Genomic DNA, 19,553 nt, shown 5'->3' with positions numbered 1-19,553 from the left:
TAGAAGGGGTAAAATAAGGTTTTCATAAAATGTTTTTAATGCTTTTTATGGTTTTAATGAAGAAAGAAAATTGAGTTTTGAAAGAAAAACACCATGGAGGAAGAGCCTAGGTTCGGCCGCAGAACATGGCTCTCTTGCGGGAGCACCTTTGGCCCCCGAAGGTGGTCTGGCCAGCCACCTATAAAGGGCCCCTTGTCTGAAAATGGGCGAGTTTTCTGTCTCTATTTTCGGGCATAGGTGAGATTTCGCCCTCCTTTGATTGATTTTATAATTTCCTTCAAATCTTACAAGTTTTTGACAAGTTTTTATCTTGTTTTGAAATTTTTAAGCTCAAAACCGAAGTTTTGAAGTTTGGAGACCTCCGGAGACCCTTTCTCCTAATCTCCAAGTTTGGGTCACGCCTATCCTCGATTTTCAAGAGGTAAGTGTAGATCCATATCTTTGTTCATGTTTTGAATAAGTTTTAAGAAGGGGTTGAGGGTTTTGATGCATGTTTAGGCTAGTTGTAAAATGTTAGGTTTGCTACGGGTTCCGGCGACCTTAAGTCGATCTGAATCCTAACACCGGTAGCGGTCCAATTTCCGAGTCGTTACAGTAATATATCCTTTATAAGGTATTAAGTACGGCTTCCCTTAAACTAATTTTTGGAATGAGTTAGTACTAATTTAAATTTAACATTGCACCTTTGAATCTCGATAGACAACAGACTTTGGTCGGCTAGAAGAAAGAAACTAAAATCAAAGTTTGGAGACAACTTATGGAAGATCATGAAAATTTAATTTCACCTTACAAAACCTCTGTACTTTTTTAATTTGTAAGTACATCACAATCTACAAAAGTGCATATAATCTTTGATTACAATCTATAAAGAAGTATGCTCTTATTACATTTTATAATCTTTTGTCCCATGTTCAATGGAATTTTTATCTTTGGAAAAAAAATTCATGATATTTTATTTTCCTCGTTTCATAAACTAGTATGAAAAACTGATTAATTTAATGAAAGAGTAAGTTTTTTTCATAAAAATACGTAATATTTTTAATAATATTATAAAAAAATATTTTTTTTGATAGTTATAGTATCATAAAATATTAATTACAAATGATACATATAAGTTATAGTGATATTTAAAATTTGTAATTTTGTTAATTAAATTTATAAGATTCTATAAAAATATGATAATTTAATACAATTTCACAATTCACTACATTTAAAATCTATAGTTTTACTTTAAATTATAAAACGTTATAGAAAAGTATAAGAAGTTAATATCATTTTAATATTTTTTTATATTAATAAGTAAATATACTACTTATTGGCGTAGGGTATTAAAAATTTATTTTCATTTCTTTTTTGAACATGTAAAGTATAATTACTTTAAAGATCAATTGGATCAGATAGCAATAATAAGCTTAATAATGAAAAGCTCAACCCACAACCCAACAAGTCAAGTCCGGTTTAAAATCAAGAGTTCCTTTCACAGCACAAATATAATTCTATCCATCTTGAGAACCGCCCTAACTAGTATATCACCGCCTATAATTGTCAAATGATTGTCTGTAAACATCTTCGCCATGAACACAACCGAAGGAAAAACAATCAACGAGAAAATAATTCACAAGCCAAAACAATAAGATGCACAACATATCCAAACAAAAAAAGCAATAATAGAAACAGAGAAGTTAAAAGAAAACACGTCGCATCAAAATCAACCACTTTCCAAAACAAAGCCACCTACAGTTAAATAAACCATCGCAAAAAGATGTGTGAAATCACCACCATCACCACTCAAAGGGAAGCGATGTGATAGACCTTTTATGAGAGTGGTAGTCACCAGACGCATCAGCATCGTCTCAAGGTATCAATGTCGACATGCAAGAGTCCTCCTTTAAAGTAGAAATAAAATCATCGGCCGGAGAGAAAATGCGAATCCAAAGTCCCATCAATGTTGGATCTAACTAAAACAGAACCAAACTATAGAACCAAAGAAATAAAATCTAAAATAAAATCAAATGAGTCTCTCTAAAATAAAACAAACTATATGTCGCCTAACGGAGAAAAGATGCAGAGTCGAAAACCTCCTCCCGAGGAAAGCAAACCGATATCTTTCTTACTTCTCTTCTCCCTCTCTTCTCTTTCTCTCTCTTCTCTCTAAAAAGCTTTAATCGGTTCTCTCATTTTTTGAAATTTGTTTTCATTTCATTAATAAATATGTCCCATATAATTTATCTATTAAATTTTTTAAAACAATCTTATGTTTTTTGAAATAGAAAAATTTTTTTCCGCTTAATTAATAAATTTTTCATAATTAACTCGTTTCTAAGAAAAAAAATACCATAATCGTATTACAAAATCTTCAGAAATTAATTTTGAATTATATTAAATCATTTTAATTTTTACATCAAAGAATTTTACTATATACAAACTAAGTAACAGTAGAAATCAATAAACTTACTTGATTCAATAGGTAAAAGGATATATAACTCAAATTCGAATTTCTACTTTCTGTCTACTGTTGAAAAAGAATATATATCTGCAATCTAATCATCGAAAAAAACAAAGGTAGACCAGAAGGCCATTTAGCCCATTGAATAAAACACATAAATACATAACAATCTCTAGAAGGCCCAATATCAGCCCATTCCTAAACTAATAAAAAAGCCCAAAGTGGCGCAATGTAATTCCAACCAATCCACATGACCTTAAAAGTAAAAAACTTGAGAGGATTTGCAAAAACCCTAGTTCCGCTCCTCTATATAATCCTCTCCACAGCGTTAGGGTTCGGCAGAGCAGATGCGCGTCTTACTTTTAGCTGTCTTTGCTGTAAGCCTATTCTCTTTGTTCTTTCTTGCAACGTTTTCTGATTAGTCAAATTTTGTTTCTTATTTTCGATTATTCGAATCTGGAAATCCATGGTTGAATCAAATGTTTTGATTTTTTGTGAAAATTAAGTCGATAATTAGAGGGCTATGATGATAATTTTCATTTCTCGATACTGATATAACGTTGTGTTTTTATGCGGACCCGCAAAAGCTAACCATATAATTTTGATGACTGCGTTTGTGCGTGTCTGAGCCTTTTGATTTTGATCTTCTTTGGTTTTTGGAAGTTTCTTTTTTTAAATTTTTTGAGGGATTGTTTTCGGGGGGCTGCGATGATAAAAGTAAAATTCCTCGTACTGAAAATGCCCAATTTGGGTATGACAGACTCTTATTTACACCCATAGAATCTGAGCTGCCCCCAAGTTTTGTTTGTTTTGATTAAATTCATAACATCTGCTGAGCGAGAAACTGCAAATGGGATGTGAGGAGATGGAGAGGGAGTTAGGATTTTCAGAAGGTTGCGGGATGGGTGGGTGGGTGAGATGACCAATTAATGGATCTCAATTGATTGTGTTCATCTTACCTACACCGCCCATGCCTTGGGTTTCCGATTATTCCTCCCTCTCCTTATCTCCTCTGTGTTGTTCTTCATCGCATGAGCTTACAATTGTTATGGAAGATGAAAGGTGAAGTGATTTTTTCATATTATAATTTATTGTGTTATTTTACTAATTAATGTTTGTTGCTAGAGTATTGTATCAGGTGGAGGATAGGTTTTCATGAAATTTATCAGCAGAATGCCGATTCTGTTTAATGTTATGTTATGCTGTTATCATTAACCTGCAATTGTTTGCCCATTTAATGGACTGAATTTTTTGTAAAATGATGCATATAATATAAGTTCCATAATTATTCTCATAAATAATTGATTTTTCTAATTAATGTCCAATGAAGTCTATCATCATCTTTGTCACCTATCTTTATCTCTGTGTACCCGAATTTGAATTATAAATCTAAATCGATTTTGTCCGTTGGTTCATGGATCATGCATAATCCAGACACTCAGAGCCCAATTCCATCGGCCGCTCTAGTGCGTTCTCTATGACCAAGAAGAAATCTCGTAGGTAATTAACCTAGACGCCTGAATAATCAAAAGAGACGCGGACGAACAAATTTATCAGGCAGCCCAATTTGGACGAAAAAATAATTTGTGCCGCCTTACCGCTGATCATTCACCGCTTTCAAGCTTCATCTAAAGCAAATTACAACCAAAAGTTAACTGAATCCAAAAACAACGACCCATTAAGGAGTTATTCAGAATGAGAATCCCTACAGGCAACAAGTTGGTCACCAAGTAAACAAGACGGAAAGGTCACTAAACAAGCTGCGGACGAACGGCGTCACATTGGACGAATTATGCATAAAAGGATATGTGGATAACTGAGGGAGGTGTTGTCCACCTTGAAATTCCCAAGTTAGGCATGTATGTTGAAAAAGAGTCGCGCTCCTTCGAACCTGTAAAACGCAAGCAAAAAATAGAGTCAAAGAGAACAAAGCCCACCCTTGGCTTAGCGGAAAGTCCAATCCCAATTCCCTATCTATCAAAGCATTGGTTGAAGAAAATGATGAAAATAAAAGCTTTTCACAATCACCACCAAGCGGTAAAGTGGCCGGTATAGTAAGGGAAGAAACCCTAGAAGGTCGTGAGTAATTGGGGTTTGGATTTTTCTCTCTATCTAAATTCTAGGAGAGAATGGTTTGGTCTAGGTGTGGAAAATAGGCCAAGTCTAGCAGATTAAGAGCTGGACCTAGACATAAACAAGCCGCTTTTTCATTCCAATTTGTTGTTTCGTTTGTCAATTTTTTTTAAGAGAATAAGCCGAATTGACCAAGAAATTTTTTTAGTATAAATCATACTTATTAAATTAGATAATCAAATTGGTTAAATCAATTTAATTTTCAATTTAGCACAAGTTTTTTTTAGATACAAATAAGTATTGCAATTAAAAATCCCCATAGCCAATTTCGAAAATGCATAAAAGAAGAATTTGAGGGATAACTCGATTGAACTTGACTCGATTTCTAAATGAATCAAGTTCGAACTTAATTTTTAGTCCCGTTTGGTAAGCCTCAAAATTTGAGCTCCATAATATTCAATTTGTTAAAACTCGTGAAAAATTATTGTAATAAAAGAAAAAAAACTCAAACCTATATATACTTTTATGAGCCAAATCTAAATTTTTTAAAATTTAGTTTTATATAATTTAGTTACACACTTAAACTTGTATATATTTGGATTATTAAGATTTAAAAACTCATTTTTATAAGTTTACGAGTTAATGTGTAGATATATTTATTTAGATGTACTTATTTAATTAAAATTATTTTAGTTTATATAAATTAAAATATGCGTAAACTATTCGAGACTAAATTCGATAAAAACTTGATTCGTCTAAATTCGTTTGTTAAATGAGCTAAAATTCGATAAAAACTTGATTCGTCTAAATTCGTTTGTTAAATGAGCTAAATTTAAACTTATGAATACTCGGCTCGAGTTCGAAATGAATAAATTCGAATTTGACTCGAATTTGAAAAAATTTTAACGAATTAATTTTTGAAACGCGGCTCAACTCGATTCGTTTACATCCCTATTAGTTACAAGAAAAATGGTCTCTAAGCTTAAGCTCGGCAACGGTGTCTGCAGCCTGATTGGAGTATTTAAGGTTAATATTGATTAGAATTTAGAAATAAATCAGTTTTTTCATTTAGTTTCATTTGATCTTATTTATTTTTTCAATGATAATCATTATAAAACTAAAATATGAAATTTTACAATTTTTTTACTCTTATTCTATATTTTTGTGGCAAATTAAAAATTTATAGCGTCTTGAATTCTTTATATTTAAAACATGGCTCTGTGTTTGTAAAGGCCAGAATTGTTTTTAAAAAAATAGATAAACATTAATCTCTTTTTCAATTATATTTAATTTCAAGAATTAATTTTATAATATATTTTATTATCAAATTTCAATTTGAATTAATAGATAAAATTGATATTTTACTGATAATTAAAATTAATGGTGTACTGTATTTATAAGATGAATAGGAACCTGTAACTTCCCTCAAACATAGATTAGTTTCTTTTTCTTACAGAGTTTAATGCTTCTGCGTATTCTATAGAAAGACTTTTTTTTTTTTTTTTTGAGGTTTTCTCAATTTATAAAATTGTCCTACAAGAATTCAGATTCAAAATCCTCTCAGAGATGGGCTTATACATTGAACCTCAACCTAAAGCCCAAGAAAATACGGAAATTTCTCTGCATCACAAACTACAGAGCCCAAAACTCCATGAGCAAAAGTTGCTGATGCCAAGTTAGAATCAGCCGAATCTTGACATCATCAACATTAAAATCTATCAAGAAGAAGTTCACCATGCAAAGAGCTCCAAGCTTCTTCACTTTCTTCCATCGTAACCTCATGCTTCCCCTATCTTAAGCTGTTGATGAACTCTGGCAACTACCACCAGCATTACCAGTATTTTTGGTGATTAATATCTCTCCCAAAGGATCACTTATTGAAGTTCCTGCAGGAGAAATGGATACCCATTTGCTTTTCTTCTGATTTGGCTCACTGAAGTCGCCAATCACCCCCATGTTCATTGAGAGTGCAATTTTCTCCTGCACTGGGGCTGACAATGAGAGCTGGTTCCAATCAGACTTCAGCTCTTCAGCCCAGCTAATGGCAGAGCGATTGCACTGGTCCTCGGGTGAATCCTCAATGAATTGGCGAAGAGGATACTGTTCTTCGGTATCCTGCTTATTGAAGCTTGGGAAAGGCTCATCACAGTCTTCAGAGTTCACATACTTCCTCTTCTTTGAAGAACTGATAAAAGAATCAATTGGTTTCGGTACGGTGAAAGCAGCCTCCTCATCAGATTTCACATTGACCGCAGCAGCAACTTCTGAATCCTTCGTCTGTTGCTGTGTGGTCACGTTCACAGGCTCGCTGGAGGTGATTACCGGTGCTGATGAGGTGGAACCAACCACCGGCAACCCATTTGAATTGGCGGTCTGCTGGGCGGTGGCAGGCACAGACGTTTGGCCATCCACGGGCTTTCTATTGCGATATCTGCCCCTATTCATGTGCCTTTCACAGTACTTCTGGTCACCAACAACATCCCTTGAGCACCGCCATTTCTTCCCGTCGGTTCTACGACACCTTCCAGGCTCAGAATCGACGGGGCTGCCCCTGTAACCTATACGACCAACTGCAAACATGTTGGGAAGATTAAAACAATAATGATAATTAATAAACAAGAGCCAAAATCTCGACGACAATTAATGTTGTATGGTGGCTAGTTAACAGAAGAATTCAAGAAGCTTACGTAAATCAGGACGGTAGAATCCACCAGAGGAGCCACAGGAATACAGACACAACGGCTTCTTAATAAGCGGTGTGAGCAGCTCGGGGGGCACAGGAACACTAGCAGAGAGGTACTTGAAGATCAAGACCTGGTATTCTAATTCCATCCATTGAGATGCAGTGAATGGTCCTCCTGCACCACTGGAAGCTTGATCATAAGCAGACGGCGAAGGTTGAAAGCCATAAACTTTGCTTGGAAATGAAGCTTGTGGGGCAGGCGACGAAGGGAAATTGAATAACTTGTGGTTATTGGCCGCCATGGATGAGGCTCGTGACGCAGCTATGTTGCTTCCAGAGCCCAAAAAACCATCCAAGCTAGACAAGCCAAAATCCATTGGAAGGAGAACCTAATGGCAAGGTTGAAGTACGGAGATGGTGAGGCGATGAGAGGGAGGAGGGTGAAGGAGTTGAGGAGTTGAAATTGAAGGAGCAGACAAAGCTCAGTACCAAACACAGTCTCCAAATCTCAGATATGAATTTTGTCTCTTGTTTTTATAGGTGAAGAAAAGTTTATTTTTGGTCATTGTTAGGGAAAACTCAAATTACCAAAATCTCCTTCTAGGGTTGTTGGATTTTCTTCTTTATTTTTGGGCTTGTTTAGATTTCAATTTGGAAAAATCCTTCTTTCCCTACAATAATGAGAAAGAAAATAAGGGCAGTAATGTAAGTTGAACATAAACAAATGAGACTAAGAAAATCTGAAATTAGGAAATTTGTCCTGATATGTAACAGCCTGAATTAGGACATAAGGCTTTGGTGAGAACCTTACAAATTAGTGAGTCCTAGGCCCTAGCAGTTTCATCTCTGATTCCCATTTGCAACTACAAGACAATATGTTGTTTGGCAAGTGAGCTTCCCCAAATCCAAAATCTGAACCCATTGGTCATTTCCTTTTGTGTAACTTTTTGCCAAATTCTCTTCATGGGTGCCTTGGCAACTAATCTCATTTATGCTCTTTGATTTCAGAGCTCCAAGAACCATTTTACACCCTACACTACATTCAATTTAATGTAAGATATTAAATAGTTAGGACAATCTTGTCTGATTCAAGACATAAAGAAATAGAGATATGTTTTAATCGAATTATTTTTAATTATTATAATTTTTTATGAATTTAAGCATTTAATATATTACCATTTTAGTTTAAGGGTAAGTATTTAATTAGAATTATTAATGTCAAACCAAGAACAAGATTAAATACATTGAAATGAATTAATTAATTGAGATTAAGACTTTTGTGAGGTCCCAAGCCAATGGGGGAGTTTGACATGTTACCTTCCTTGTATATAAGGGTTGTGAAGCTGAAATCATAACATCCTGCCTATTTTTGAAGACAGGTGGTGTGCATGCAATCACAAAACTACAATTTTGGTTAAGGGAATGCCAAAATTTCTTTAACTCACCCTTGCATAACAGCTATTCCATTTGGCTATATATATATATTATAAATACAATGTTTAACTGCTATTTGAATAAAAATAAATTAAAATAATTATATTATCTAAATATTTTTTAACTGAGATAAGTAAATTATTATTTGGGCCGATCGTGATCATCACTGTTGGGTCATCGGCAGAAGTGGAGGGAGGAGCTTTTCTTTGATAGGGCACCGTTACACACTGCTGCGGCACTATCGGCTGCGCCGTTGCGGCACCTTCATCCTCTTCAAAGTATTTTTCGGTTGCCGGTACGGCCCGTGCCCTCTTGCCGTACTCTTCCTCCGCCCCTGGTCATCGGAGAATGTTTTAACCGACGAGGGAGGATGCAACGTTACTGTTAGATTCTGCAATTCCATCCGAGTCCACTTCTTTAAATAGTATATGAATACTCAGTCTTATGGTTTCTTTCAATTGGGCTTAGGCCTTCTACTTTTTTATTGAATTGGATTTGGGTCAAATCCTTATATTCTCATGCTTTGTTTAATGAATTTATTTTTTTCTCTAACAAAAAAAAAATTTTAATGAAAATTGGATTGTTAAATTTGATTCTATCCTTCAAAAGAAAATCAAATTGAGAATCTTAAACTGCATTGATATGATATCCTACATGAAGTTGGAGGATGATATTGCAATTGAGTAAAACTGTTATCTAAATCCAGTCCACTGTAAATTTAAAATAAATTACTTCATTAAAAAATCAATTGAAATTCACATGCATATGTCAATTCTTTTATTTTTAAAGGTCATGTTATATTATTTTTATTTTTTTAAATAATTTTTATTTTGAAATTATAAAAATTAAATAGTTATATTTTAAAATTTTATATACTAATTAGAAATAAAAAGAATTTAATAATTCTATACGTATTGAAAATTTTAATTCATGGAATAAATTGTAACGACCCGGAAATCCGGACCGCTACCGGCGCTAGGATCCAGATCGGCATAAGGCCGCCGGGAACCGTAGCAAGCCTGACATAACCTGTAATCCTATTTAATCCCATACATAATCAACAATACTCATAAACCTGTAAATATTCTCATATATCAACCAAGCTCAACCTGTACATAAACATAAACATAACATAAACCTCCACTGGAACCCTCATCAAATGCTCCAATGGGGTATCTCATCATACATAAGCTTGGTTGAAACATAGCCTCATATTTCATATCATAAAGACCATGTACATACAAGTGGGATTTACAATCTGTATTGGTCAAGCACAACTCTATCCTCAATATTCAAATTACATAACATAACTTAAAACACTTTTACACTACATCATAATACAATTGTCATGTCCACAGTCTAACTATTACATGAACGTACTTCAAATCTCTGGTTAGCCTCCTGGTCTACCCTGTACCTGCACATCTGGGGTTAGGGGAGAGGGGTGAGCTACAAAGCCCAGTGAGCAGAATAGAGAAAACATATATTAAAATATTTCATGCTTCCATGAAATGCAACACATCACAAACATATCACATAAGGATGGTATTGTCACCTATAGTCCTCAATATAGTCCAATCGTGCCAGGGGCGTAGAATGGGCCTCACTGGTCTTTCTCTTAACATAGTCCAGGGGCGTAGAATGGGCCTCACTGGTAATCCGTACCGTATCATCATCATATCATATCATACCATAGGAGGACTAGAGGATCATCCAATAGCCAATCCGCATCCACATCATATTATGCAATGCAACATATTCGTGTACACTAATTCAAACAACCTAATATCGCATGGCATCCATGATGCATGAACATGCTCAAAAACTTATACTTCTTTAATTTAAAAGTTAAGAGTTTATTCTACTCACCTCTGGCTGAAGCTCTACAGACTCTGAAGCAACTATCTCACTGCTGGGGCCCTCGGTTCCTCGGGTCCGAACCTACACAGGTGGACTCAAATGAGGGACCTAACATTATGAACATAACTCTAATCTACTCCCCAAAAACCCCCTAAAACATCATGAAATAATCATAGAAACACATGCATGAAATGGCTGGACAGGGCACTTTCGGTGGCAGGTTCGGCGGCCGAAAGTCCCTCCAGAGCCGAAAGTCAGGCACTTTCGGCAGCACCTTCGGCGGCCGAAAGTCCCAGACAGAGACGAAAGTCTCTTTTCGGGGGCAACTTCGGCAGCCGAATGCTGCCTCCACAAAGGGGGTTCGGCGGCCGAAAGTCACTTCGGCGGCCGAACCTGAGCTTCTCCCGAAGGGCAGAAACTCAGCTCCTCTATGCACATTTCGCCTCCCAAGCTCAAATCATGCAAAAAAACTAGTTCTAAAACATGCATACATATCATACATTACACCTAGGGGTCTCAAACTAGCATATACCCCAACTACAACACTTCAAACACACAAAAATCAACATACATTGTTCAAAATCATAACCTAAACCCAAATATTCAAATAACCCTAACATGCATTTCTACCCCATAAATCTACTTAAAACTTGTTAAAAATATACATTGAGCTCAAGATCGGCTCTTACCTCTTGAAGATCGAGAGAGAGACGACCTAAACTCGGAGATCCAAGCAAATGGGCTCCTGAGTCTCCCAAGCTCCAAAACTTGTTTTAAAAGCTCAAAACCTTCAATGCAAGCTCAAAACTTAAGAAAAATGGTGGGGATTTGGAGGAAGAACACAAGAGTTGCAAAGGGAAGGTCGGAAGCTTGCTGTGGCCGAAAATGGGAGAAAGCTCGCCCATTTCGGCTAAGTCCCCTTTTTATAGGTGGCTGGCCAGGCCACGTTCGGGGGCCGAATGTGCCTCCGGATCCATGCAATATTCGGCGGCCGAACTTGACTTTCGGCGGCCGAACCTGGATTTTCCTCCAAAGATTATTCATGCAAAAGCTCATTTAATTTCATGCTTAAAACATTAAAACACATTAAAACATTTTTATAAAACATGATTCTACCCTTCTAGAGGTCTCCGGCATCCGAGATTCCACCGGACGGTAGGAATTCCGATACCGGAGTCTAGCCGGGTATTACATAAATAAATGGGTAAATTTTACCCATCATCACTTAACTTTACAAGGTGTCAATCCACCATTTTTAATTTATTATCATCAAGTCCTCTATCTTTAAAAATATTACACAAAAATTACTCAAGCTATTTTTTATTCAATTATTTGACAAACTTAATATATGTTAGATGAATCGAGATTCGATGTGGTCACCAAATGTGTACATTTAGACTATAATTTAATTCAATAAACCGATTAATGAATTGTGATAAAAATGCTTTTGAGATTTTATACGGTCTGATCATGAGAAAATGACTTGCAAAATATAGAAAAATGATCAAAGGTCTACTAAAGATGCCCCGGTGGAGACTTTCTAATGCTTAAGTTAAATTTGAGACTTTTCAGTGGTGCATTAAAAAAAAAGAAAAAAAAAAGAAGAAAAAGTTTCAGAGAGATATATATACACTTCTGATCATTCTGACATCTCATATGTTATGTCTCCATCGGACTGAGCGAAAATATTTTTTTATAAATGTGTCAGGCAACACATTAATGATGGGCAATTGAATAATAAATGCAGAGTCAGTTAACCCATATTTTGTCTATCGTGTATGTCACGTCAATCTATTTTACTGCATACGTATTTATGATTTCGGTTATATATTCGAGGAGACGATCAGTGTGTTGGAGATTGGTGCCCTTTTCCGATTTTATCATGTCATGCTAAACTCATCCGATATGTATAAAGATAGAGTTTTATCGGTCACTAAAGTTGGTAGTATCTCTATTTAATTCTCGTTTGTGGCGTGGAGTTTAAAGAGATCGATCGTCCATTTGAAACTTCAATAAAATTAGGAGTGTTAGTGGTTGGATCTTTGAATTTCATTAGTCAGACTTTCTACTGTCTGGTCGGACTAAATTAAAATATTTACACGCCCTTCTAAATTCTATACATATGTGTTATGATTTTAACGAATCTTATTTTATTATTATTTTTTATAATAATAAAATGTCAAGGGTAACATCATAAAATAAAAAATAAAACAAATGTTACATAAAATATTAATAATGTTATTTTTCCTGACATATTTGTAATTTTATTTTTTTTTATATTTTAAACTATGATATTTTTACATATTAATTTTGCTTTAAAAACAAATGAAAAATAGTTTAAGAAATTTTTATAGGCATTTGTAATGATAAAAGTTTTTCATATAGTAATATTTCTGAAAAGGAGGAATTTTTATTTAATAGTTTTAAAAATAGAGTTTTATGGTAATAGCTAAAGATGAGAAAGTGAAGTATAACAAATTTTAGAGTTGAAGGACTATAAATATAATTAGCCATAACTAACAACTAAATAATTAATTTCGCTCAACCACTGAAGTAACTGAATAATAAATTTCCTTAAAAAATCTGAATTTCTGTGGTTTCCACGTCCCCCGCGTATGCAGAGAGAAGAGATTGTCAGAGGAAGCGCAGTGTCAGAGTAATTTGAAGAAGAAGACGATGGTCATGTCCATGGTTCCCACAAAATCCCTACAATCTCATCCACCTCTCTCTTTTTTCTCTATAAAATCTCCCAATTTTCCTTCCCCATTCCCCACTTGTTACTCCCTTACTACATCACCTAGTTTTTTCACTCTCACTACCAGTTCTACTATCACTCCCTCGCGTCTCATTATGAGAGCCTCCTCCTCCTCCGACGTCGGTGCGAATGTTGGTGAAATCCTCGGCGATGTTTCAATTTTCACAGCCGCTGGTGAGCCCGTCGTGTTTAAGGATCTCTGGGACCAAAAAGAGGTATAACTTTTTGAAATCTTGACAGTTGCTTTGTTCTAGTTGTGTTTGGAATGGGTTTATACATATGCGCTTTGAAATTTGCAGGGAATGGCTGTGGTTGCACTTCTGAGGCATTTTGGATGCCTTTGCTGGTAACTGAATTCCACCGCTGGTTATTAGATGTAGCTATGATCTGAAATGCCTTTGTTTTTTTTTTTTTTTTTTTTTTTTTTTTTTTTTTCTTTTTTTTGGCCTTTTTGTGACTCAATCTTGAAGTGTTGTTATGGCTTGGTTTGGTTTTGTGAAGTTGGGAACTTGCTTCAGCATTAAAAGAATCCAAATCAAAATTTGACTCAGCTGGCGTCAAACTAATTGCAATTGGCGTTGGTGAGCCTAAGAAAGCTCGCATCCTCGCAGACCGGGTATAGCTTCTTTTACTTTCTTTTCCTTTTTCTCTTCTTTTTTTAAAAAAAGGGGGGCCGAGGTTGGTAAGGGGTGTTGATAATTGGTTTTCTACGGAGCATGTGCTTATACTATGAAGTTACTGTGTTTGAGAATTGCCTGAATGTTGAACTTATTATGCTCGTAAAGATATAATGGGTTTTTGGTAAAGATTTTATATGGTTGAAATCAGCAGCCGTCTACAGTCTCCACATTAACTCATCTTGTATATGCTAATGTTCTAGTGTCCTTTCTCAACTAGTCCAAGCAGTATTCCATTACAAAGTCCCAAATTTGCCCTAGCTAAATACCAAAATTTCATTTTTCAGTCCAAATTTACACCTGAACTAGTGTTAAAATGCAAAATAAGACCATCACTTGTGAGTATTTTAAAATGTAAGTTGCACCCTTATCCGCCTATTTGGTCTTATTTGGTCTTTCAAGGATAATTCAGGAACAAATTTGATCTGAAAGATGAAATTTGATAATTTTTAGCCCTGCTGTATAGTTAAGTGGTAAATTTGGCCCCTTTTTTTTCGGATTTGCTTTGTATATTTCAACTATTTAAGTGGTATCATAGGGATCTCGTTAGTTCTTATTGAAAAGAAATGTTTTGTGGTTCATATTTTACCTTTCTGCTTCTTGCTTTGAGTTGCTTTTGGATTTGTTTGTTAATTTAGTTTGCTTTGCCAGTTTTTCTGCTAAAGCTGAAATTGTGGCCATCTTTCTCAAGACTTGAGATTCTTAGCTTTCTTTCAATAACATATATCATCAGAGTCCATAATTTTTTCTTGGCAGCGTGGGGATTCAAAGCTCCTGTTCTAGTTTGGGACCATGTCTTGTTTTGCATATTTTTCTTCTTTTACTATTGTATTGCTTATGATTTGGCTGACTAGATTTTAATTGGTTATGTATGAATTATGATCAGCTGCCATTCCCGATGGATTGTCTTTATGCTGATCCCGACCGCAAGGTAGTAGTTGTCTGTGTTGCTAGTACATTTGTTAAATATCTTAATTCATTGATTTTAGACACTGAAGGGTGCTTATTTTGGTTCAGGCCTATGATGTCTTGGGATTGTACTATGGCTTTGGACGCACATTCTTCAATCCTGCTAGTGTAATTTTTTCATTTCTGGAATTCTGCAAAGCTTGTCCCTATGTTTTTTTTTTTTTTTTTTCTCCTGAGTGGGTGTTTATTTGAACTGTGTATTTATTTATATGAGTTTGAAACAGGCAAAGGTGTTCTCGAGGTTTGATGCTCTGCGAAAAGCTGTCAAAAACTACACTATTGCTGCCACACCAGATAATAGAAGTAGTGTTCTGCAACAGGTCTAGTAATTCATGTCTACTGACCTAGAATTTATGTTACTTCGTCTGTAGGTCCTGTAGTTGATTTTATTATTGTGGGGATGCAAACAAACAAAGCCAATCTGTTCAATCTCTGCGCTTTAAAAAATTACACGAGGTAATAACTATAATGTGAGAGTTCCATTAACAATCTGATGGCCTACCACATGCTAGAATGGTTGGCGACGCATGTTTGGGAATCCTTTACCAGGGTTCAATTCCCTCCCCTCTCCAAATACCTATGACAAAAAGAAAATGATAGTTTTGAAATTCAGCCCACTTGATGAATAAGTCTAGATGTAATATTGAGTTTCATTCATTTCAAACAAGCCGAGAAGAGGCTTTGATTAATAACATAGTACGTTAATTCGCCTTTCTGTCTTGCTATTCTTATATCTACCTCATATTTTTTGTTGCTTTTTAGGGAGGGATGTTTGTATTCAAAGGGAAGGAGTTATTGTATGCCAGAAAAGATGAAGGGACTGGCGACCATGCTCCCTTGGATGATGTCTTTGACGTCTGCTGTAGGCAGGTTACAGTTGCATGAAGCTTTGGTGAGCGGCAACCTTCCAAATACAGGGATGGGCTCCATCAAAGAATGTTGTATTATATCTATTGCCAAGTTTTGCAACTTGCAAGAAAGTGCTGCCTGTAAATTATCTTTTTCTGCTGTCCCATAGATTGAATATTTGCATAAATTAATAAGGTTGTCATTTTAACCTCAAAACATAATTATTTAGTTATCTGGCATTTGGAGTATATATAAATTGCATCTGTTAAAAAACTATCTACGACATATCAAAATTGTTTATTCTATTATTTAAATTGTATTATATGTATTGTTAAAAAATTGTAATATATGAATGAAAAATAATTGATTGTTAATTTGGATTAATCGAATCAGTAGGTTTTCGACTTGGTTGAACCAGTGGTTTGGCTAGTCCGGATTATCATGACTAAAGACGAGGTTGTATATTTATATTCAAATCCGACAGGTTGACAGCTCGCTTATTACTAAGTTGGTCATAGGTTTGTATCAAGTCTTTTAAAAATCAAGAGTTTTTAATTCAACCAAACTGAATAAAATTTTAATTTTCGATTAAATCAATCGGACCGGTTAACAACCATGTTTCTTTTAGTTCTTCAATTTTTTTTTTTATAAAAAGAAATTAAAAGTAAGAGAAAACATCAAATCTCATAAAAAAAAAACTCTAGGCCTCATTCTAGAGCTGTCATGAAGAGAGAGCGAAAGTGAAAAGCAGTTTCAGACCCTCCACGTTTCCATTCCAGAGTCTTGCAGGAGACATGAAATGAAAGACACTTACCTGTAACCAATGAGTTGAAGGATTTGGATTTTTGTCTGAAATTGACCCCAGCAGGCACCAGGCCACCTTCGACAAACAAGGATATGCCCTAAGCATATTCTACATCCTTGTCCAAATTAACAATGAACAAGAATTAGTGATGATCTATGGCGGATTTACACATGCTAATCTAATATATATAAAGAAAATGAATCATCTAATCCAATCAACACCAAAATTATCAAAACAAACATGGATGGCATTAAAATTGTGCTAGTCACTGGCTGTGCTAAAGGTGGCATTGGCTATGAATACTGCAAGGCATTTTCCGAGCAAAACTGCCATGTAATTGCTTCCGACATCCCCCAACGCATAGACGACATGTTAGACCTCAAAATATCCAAGAACATTGAGACACTGAGCCTCGATGTTTCGTCCGACGAAAGCGTCTCATCGGCGGTGAACGCTATTATATCCAAGTACGGTCGGATAGACATATTAGTCAACAATGCCGGCGTAGGAAGTACAGGCCCTTTGGCAGAGCTTTCGCTAGACACAATCAGGAAAGCTTGGGAAATTAACACATTAGGGCAATTAAGGATGGTTCAAAAGGTCGTGCCCTACATGGCAAGTCAGGGCAGTGGATGCATAGTAAATATAGGGAGCGTCGTCGGGATGGTCCCTACCCCGTGGGCAGGGTCTTACTGCGCCAGTAAAGCGGCAGTGCATGCCATGGCTAATACTCTGAGAGTGGAGCTTAGACCTTTCGGAATCAATGTGGTGCTAGTGGTTCCTGGTGCCATAAGATCAAATTTCGGCAGGGCTAACTCAGAGACACTGGCAAATCACGATTGGAAACTCTACAAGGATTACAAGGAAGCTATTGCTGAGAGAGCTAGGGCTTCTCAAGCTGCCAAAGCAATGGATGCTAGTGTTTTTGCAAGACATGTGGCCACCAAAGTTTTGAGTCCTAAGCCTCCAAAGCAAATTATATTTGGTCATATGACTGGTTTGTTTACCTTACTTTCTTGGTCTCCTCTTTGGGTTAGAGACATTTTCTTTTCCAATCGTTTTAGTGTAAAGAAAGTGTCCAGACTCTAGAGCTAGCTTTGAGAATTTTATTTTTTTCAAGTTTTGTGGACTTAGAAAAGTTACCCATAAGTCAATTATTGAAAGGAGAAAACAATATAGCTTGCCAATCAATTAATGCTAGCTAAAAAATATCAGCAGATTGTCTTGATTGTGTGAGCAATTTTCTTCATGACATAATAAATTTGAAATGCATTGCAATTTAGACATGGATTGTTAGGGTCGTCTCTGCTCTATTGCTCTCTTTTTCCTCCATTGTTATTTAATTAATTAGTGCAATGGCTAACAAAGAAGACTTTTTTATTTTTTAGCAGCTTTAGTGAACCGAGCGAGTAGTATTCGGTTCAAATTAAAAAAATTGATCAAACCGAATTAAATCAAAATAATTTGTAAATTCAGTTTAATTTTTTATTCTATCTCAGTTCGGTTTGATTTTTAATTTTAAAAATTTCAATTATTTTAATTTAGTTCGATTTTAAATAGGAAAAAATAAAAAAAATTGAACAGAACTAATTAGTGATAATAGTATATTATTTTTAATAATATAGAGAGATTATATCATATTAAGGTTAAAATATTCTAACTAAATTTTAAAATACTAAAAATAAAATGTAAAAAATAAAAAATTTATTAAAAATTCAAATCGATCAAATTGAACTGAATCAAATCGAATCAAACCGGTTCGATTCAATTTGGTTTTTAACCAAAATCGATTTGATTTTTATAAATATCAAAATTTCAATTTTTGATTTATTCGGTTCAGTTTAATTTTAAATCGAATCTACCCAATGATCACTGGTAGAAAACTTTGTTTAAGGTTTGTGTTATAGTAGATAAAGATACAAGGAAAAAAAATTCATACGATTTAACAGTGAGATTTAAGTTTGAAGGACAAAACACGAAATAAAATATTTTTTTCGAATTATAACACAAAACTTTTCATGGGCAATAAAAAATTTGAACAACTTAAAATTAGTAGCGAATGTGAAATCAATTTGAATACAAAGACGTACTGAAACTAATTTTTTTATAGTAAGAAATGTTGATGATAAGTTAACATAATTTGTCTGAAAACTAATAACTTAGCATTGTAAAATATTGATCTGAGTTAAAACCATAAATGACTCTGTGATCATATGTGTAAGTTTTATTTTTCCATAAAAAAAGATATTTTCTTTTTGGTACATCTCTCTAAAATTTTTTTTCCTGGTTTCCTCCCTATCTCTAGATGTTGTTTTGAGTTTTGTTATTTTATTTTCATCTTTCTTTGTTTTATGATTTTTTATGGCAGATCTGATAACAAAGGAGAGGGATGGTTTTGATTTGTTTAGTTATGTCTTTGTTGTGTTTTTTTTTTTATCTCTTTTCTTTGCATGTAGGTTGGTAGCTTCAAATTCTGCTCTTCATCTCGTCTTTCAAGCTCAGTGCAGGATCGCATGGTAGTCGATCATGGATCATAGCTCGGAAAGCGCAATGGGTCGCCGAAGATTATGCCTGTCTCACATTAGTCAGCATTGTTCGTCTCTGGTTAACTATCCTTGATCCAAATGGTGGTGCTATGTTATCTTGCCTTGGATGGTTCATCAACGTCTTCTGCTTAACTTTCTCCAATCGTTGTGGGTCTGCTCCTTGGTTGCATGTGGCTGACAGTCTGCCTTTTCTTCTCATTGCTTTCCTAGGGCTTCGATATGGTAACTATGGCCAATAGTTACTGTTGTTGGAGAGTTTTTTACTTTTAAACTTCGATTCGGCGGCGGAGCAACACAAAGGAGGAGCAATACAGATAGGTTTTTATTTCATTGCATTTTTCTTTTTGAATCAAGATGTATTCGGGTTGAGTCTTTCTTTTAATTGTTTATTTTTCTTTTGATTCTAGAAGCCTCACTTTTGTATCTAGACCATGGTCTTTGCTATGGTAATAGAAA

At 35.1% G+C, this 19,553-nt stretch overlaps 3 protein-coding genes and 2 non-coding genes across 5 annotated transcripts; 4 read left to right on the top strand and 1 right to left on the bottom strand.

The window, feature by feature from the left end:
- Positions 1–2,964: 2,964 nt before the first annotated feature.
- Positions 2,965–3,079, top strand: LOC122721656. Its single transcript, XR_006348360.1, has one exon. It is a non-coding gene; the product is annotated as a small nucleolar RNA snoR126 (small nucleolar RNA).
- Positions 3,080–3,145: 66 nt separating this feature from the next.
- On the top strand, positions 3,146–3,239 carry LOC122721654. Its single transcript, XR_006348358.1, has one exon. It is a non-coding gene; the product is annotated as a small nucleolar RNA snoR8a (small nucleolar RNA).
- A 3,074-nt stretch (positions 3,240–6,313) lies between these two features.
- Positions 6,314–7,579, bottom strand: LOC110629278 (growth-regulating factor 1-like). The gene is made up of 2 exons (XM_021776188.2): positions 7,207–7,579; positions 6,314–7,089 (listed from the first exon to the last, which is right to left on the bottom strand). Exons 1-2 carry the CDS (start codon positions 7,577–7,579, stop codon positions 6,314–6,316), a joined length of 1,149 nt encoding a protein of 382 aa, XP_021631880.1.
- Positions 7,580–13,072: 5,493 nt separating this feature from the next.
- On the top strand, positions 13,073–15,994 carry LOC110629070 (thioredoxin-like protein AAED1, chloroplastic). Its single transcript, XM_021775924.2, has 7 exons — positions 13,073–13,466; positions 13,551–13,597; positions 13,753–13,867; positions 14,815–14,859; positions 14,946–15,005; positions 15,122–15,217; positions 15,660–15,994. Exons 1-7 carry the CDS (start codon positions 13,173–13,175, stop codon positions 15,780–15,782), a joined length of 780 nt encoding a protein of 259 aa, XP_021631616.1. The 5' UTR covers positions 13,073–13,172; the 3' UTR covers positions 15,783–15,994.
- Positions 15,995–16,412: 418 nt separating this feature from the next.
- On the top strand, positions 16,413–19,553 carry LOC110630586 (short-chain dehydrogenase PC-15). Its single transcript, XM_021778133.2, has 2 exons — positions 16,413–17,548; positions 19,008–19,553. Exons 1-2 carry the CDS (start codon positions 16,792–16,794, stop codon positions 19,013–19,015), a joined length of 765 nt encoding a protein of 254 aa, XP_021633825.2. The 5' UTR covers positions 16,413–16,791; the 3' UTR covers positions 19,016–19,553.

The sequence above is a fragment of the Manihot esculenta genome, chromosome 13, assembly GCF_001659605.2.
Source record: "Manihot esculenta cultivar AM560-2 chromosome 13, M.esculenta_v8, whole genome shotgun sequence".
Classification (NCBI taxonomy): Eukaryota; Viridiplantae; Streptophyta; class Magnoliopsida; order Malpighiales; family Euphorbiaceae; genus Manihot; species Manihot esculenta.
Note: the sequence above shows the minus strand (reverse complement) of the source record. Positions and strands in the feature narration are given on the sequence as shown.

Excerpts from the sequence above, each read along its gene's own strand:
- LOC110629278 (XM_021776188.2), bottom strand. The coding sequence starts at position 7,579 with ATGGATTTTGGCTTGTCTAGCTTGGATGGTTTTTTGGGCTCTGGAAGC. Across the intron at positions 7,090-7,206 it reads ATTCTACCGTCCTGATTTAC|TTGGTCGTATAGGTTACAGG; the intron begins GTAAGCTTCTTG and ends ACATGTTTGCAG.
- LOC110629070 (XM_021775924.2), top strand. The coding sequence starts at position 13,173 with ATGGTCATGTCCATGGTTCCCACAAAATCCCTACAATCTCATCCACCT. Across the intron at positions 14,860-14,945 it reads ATGCTGATCCCGACCGCAAG|GCCTATGATGTCTTGGGATT; the intron begins GTAGTAGTTGTC and ends ATTTTGGTTCAG. Across the intron at positions 15,218-15,659 it reads GAAGTAGTGTTCTGCAACAG|GGAGGGATGTTTGTATTCAA; the intron begins GTCTAGTAATTC and ends GTTGCTTTTTAG.
- LOC110630586 (XM_021778133.2), top strand. The coding sequence starts at position 16,792 with ATGGATGGCATTAAAATTGTGCTAGTCACTGGCTGTGCTAAAGGTGGC.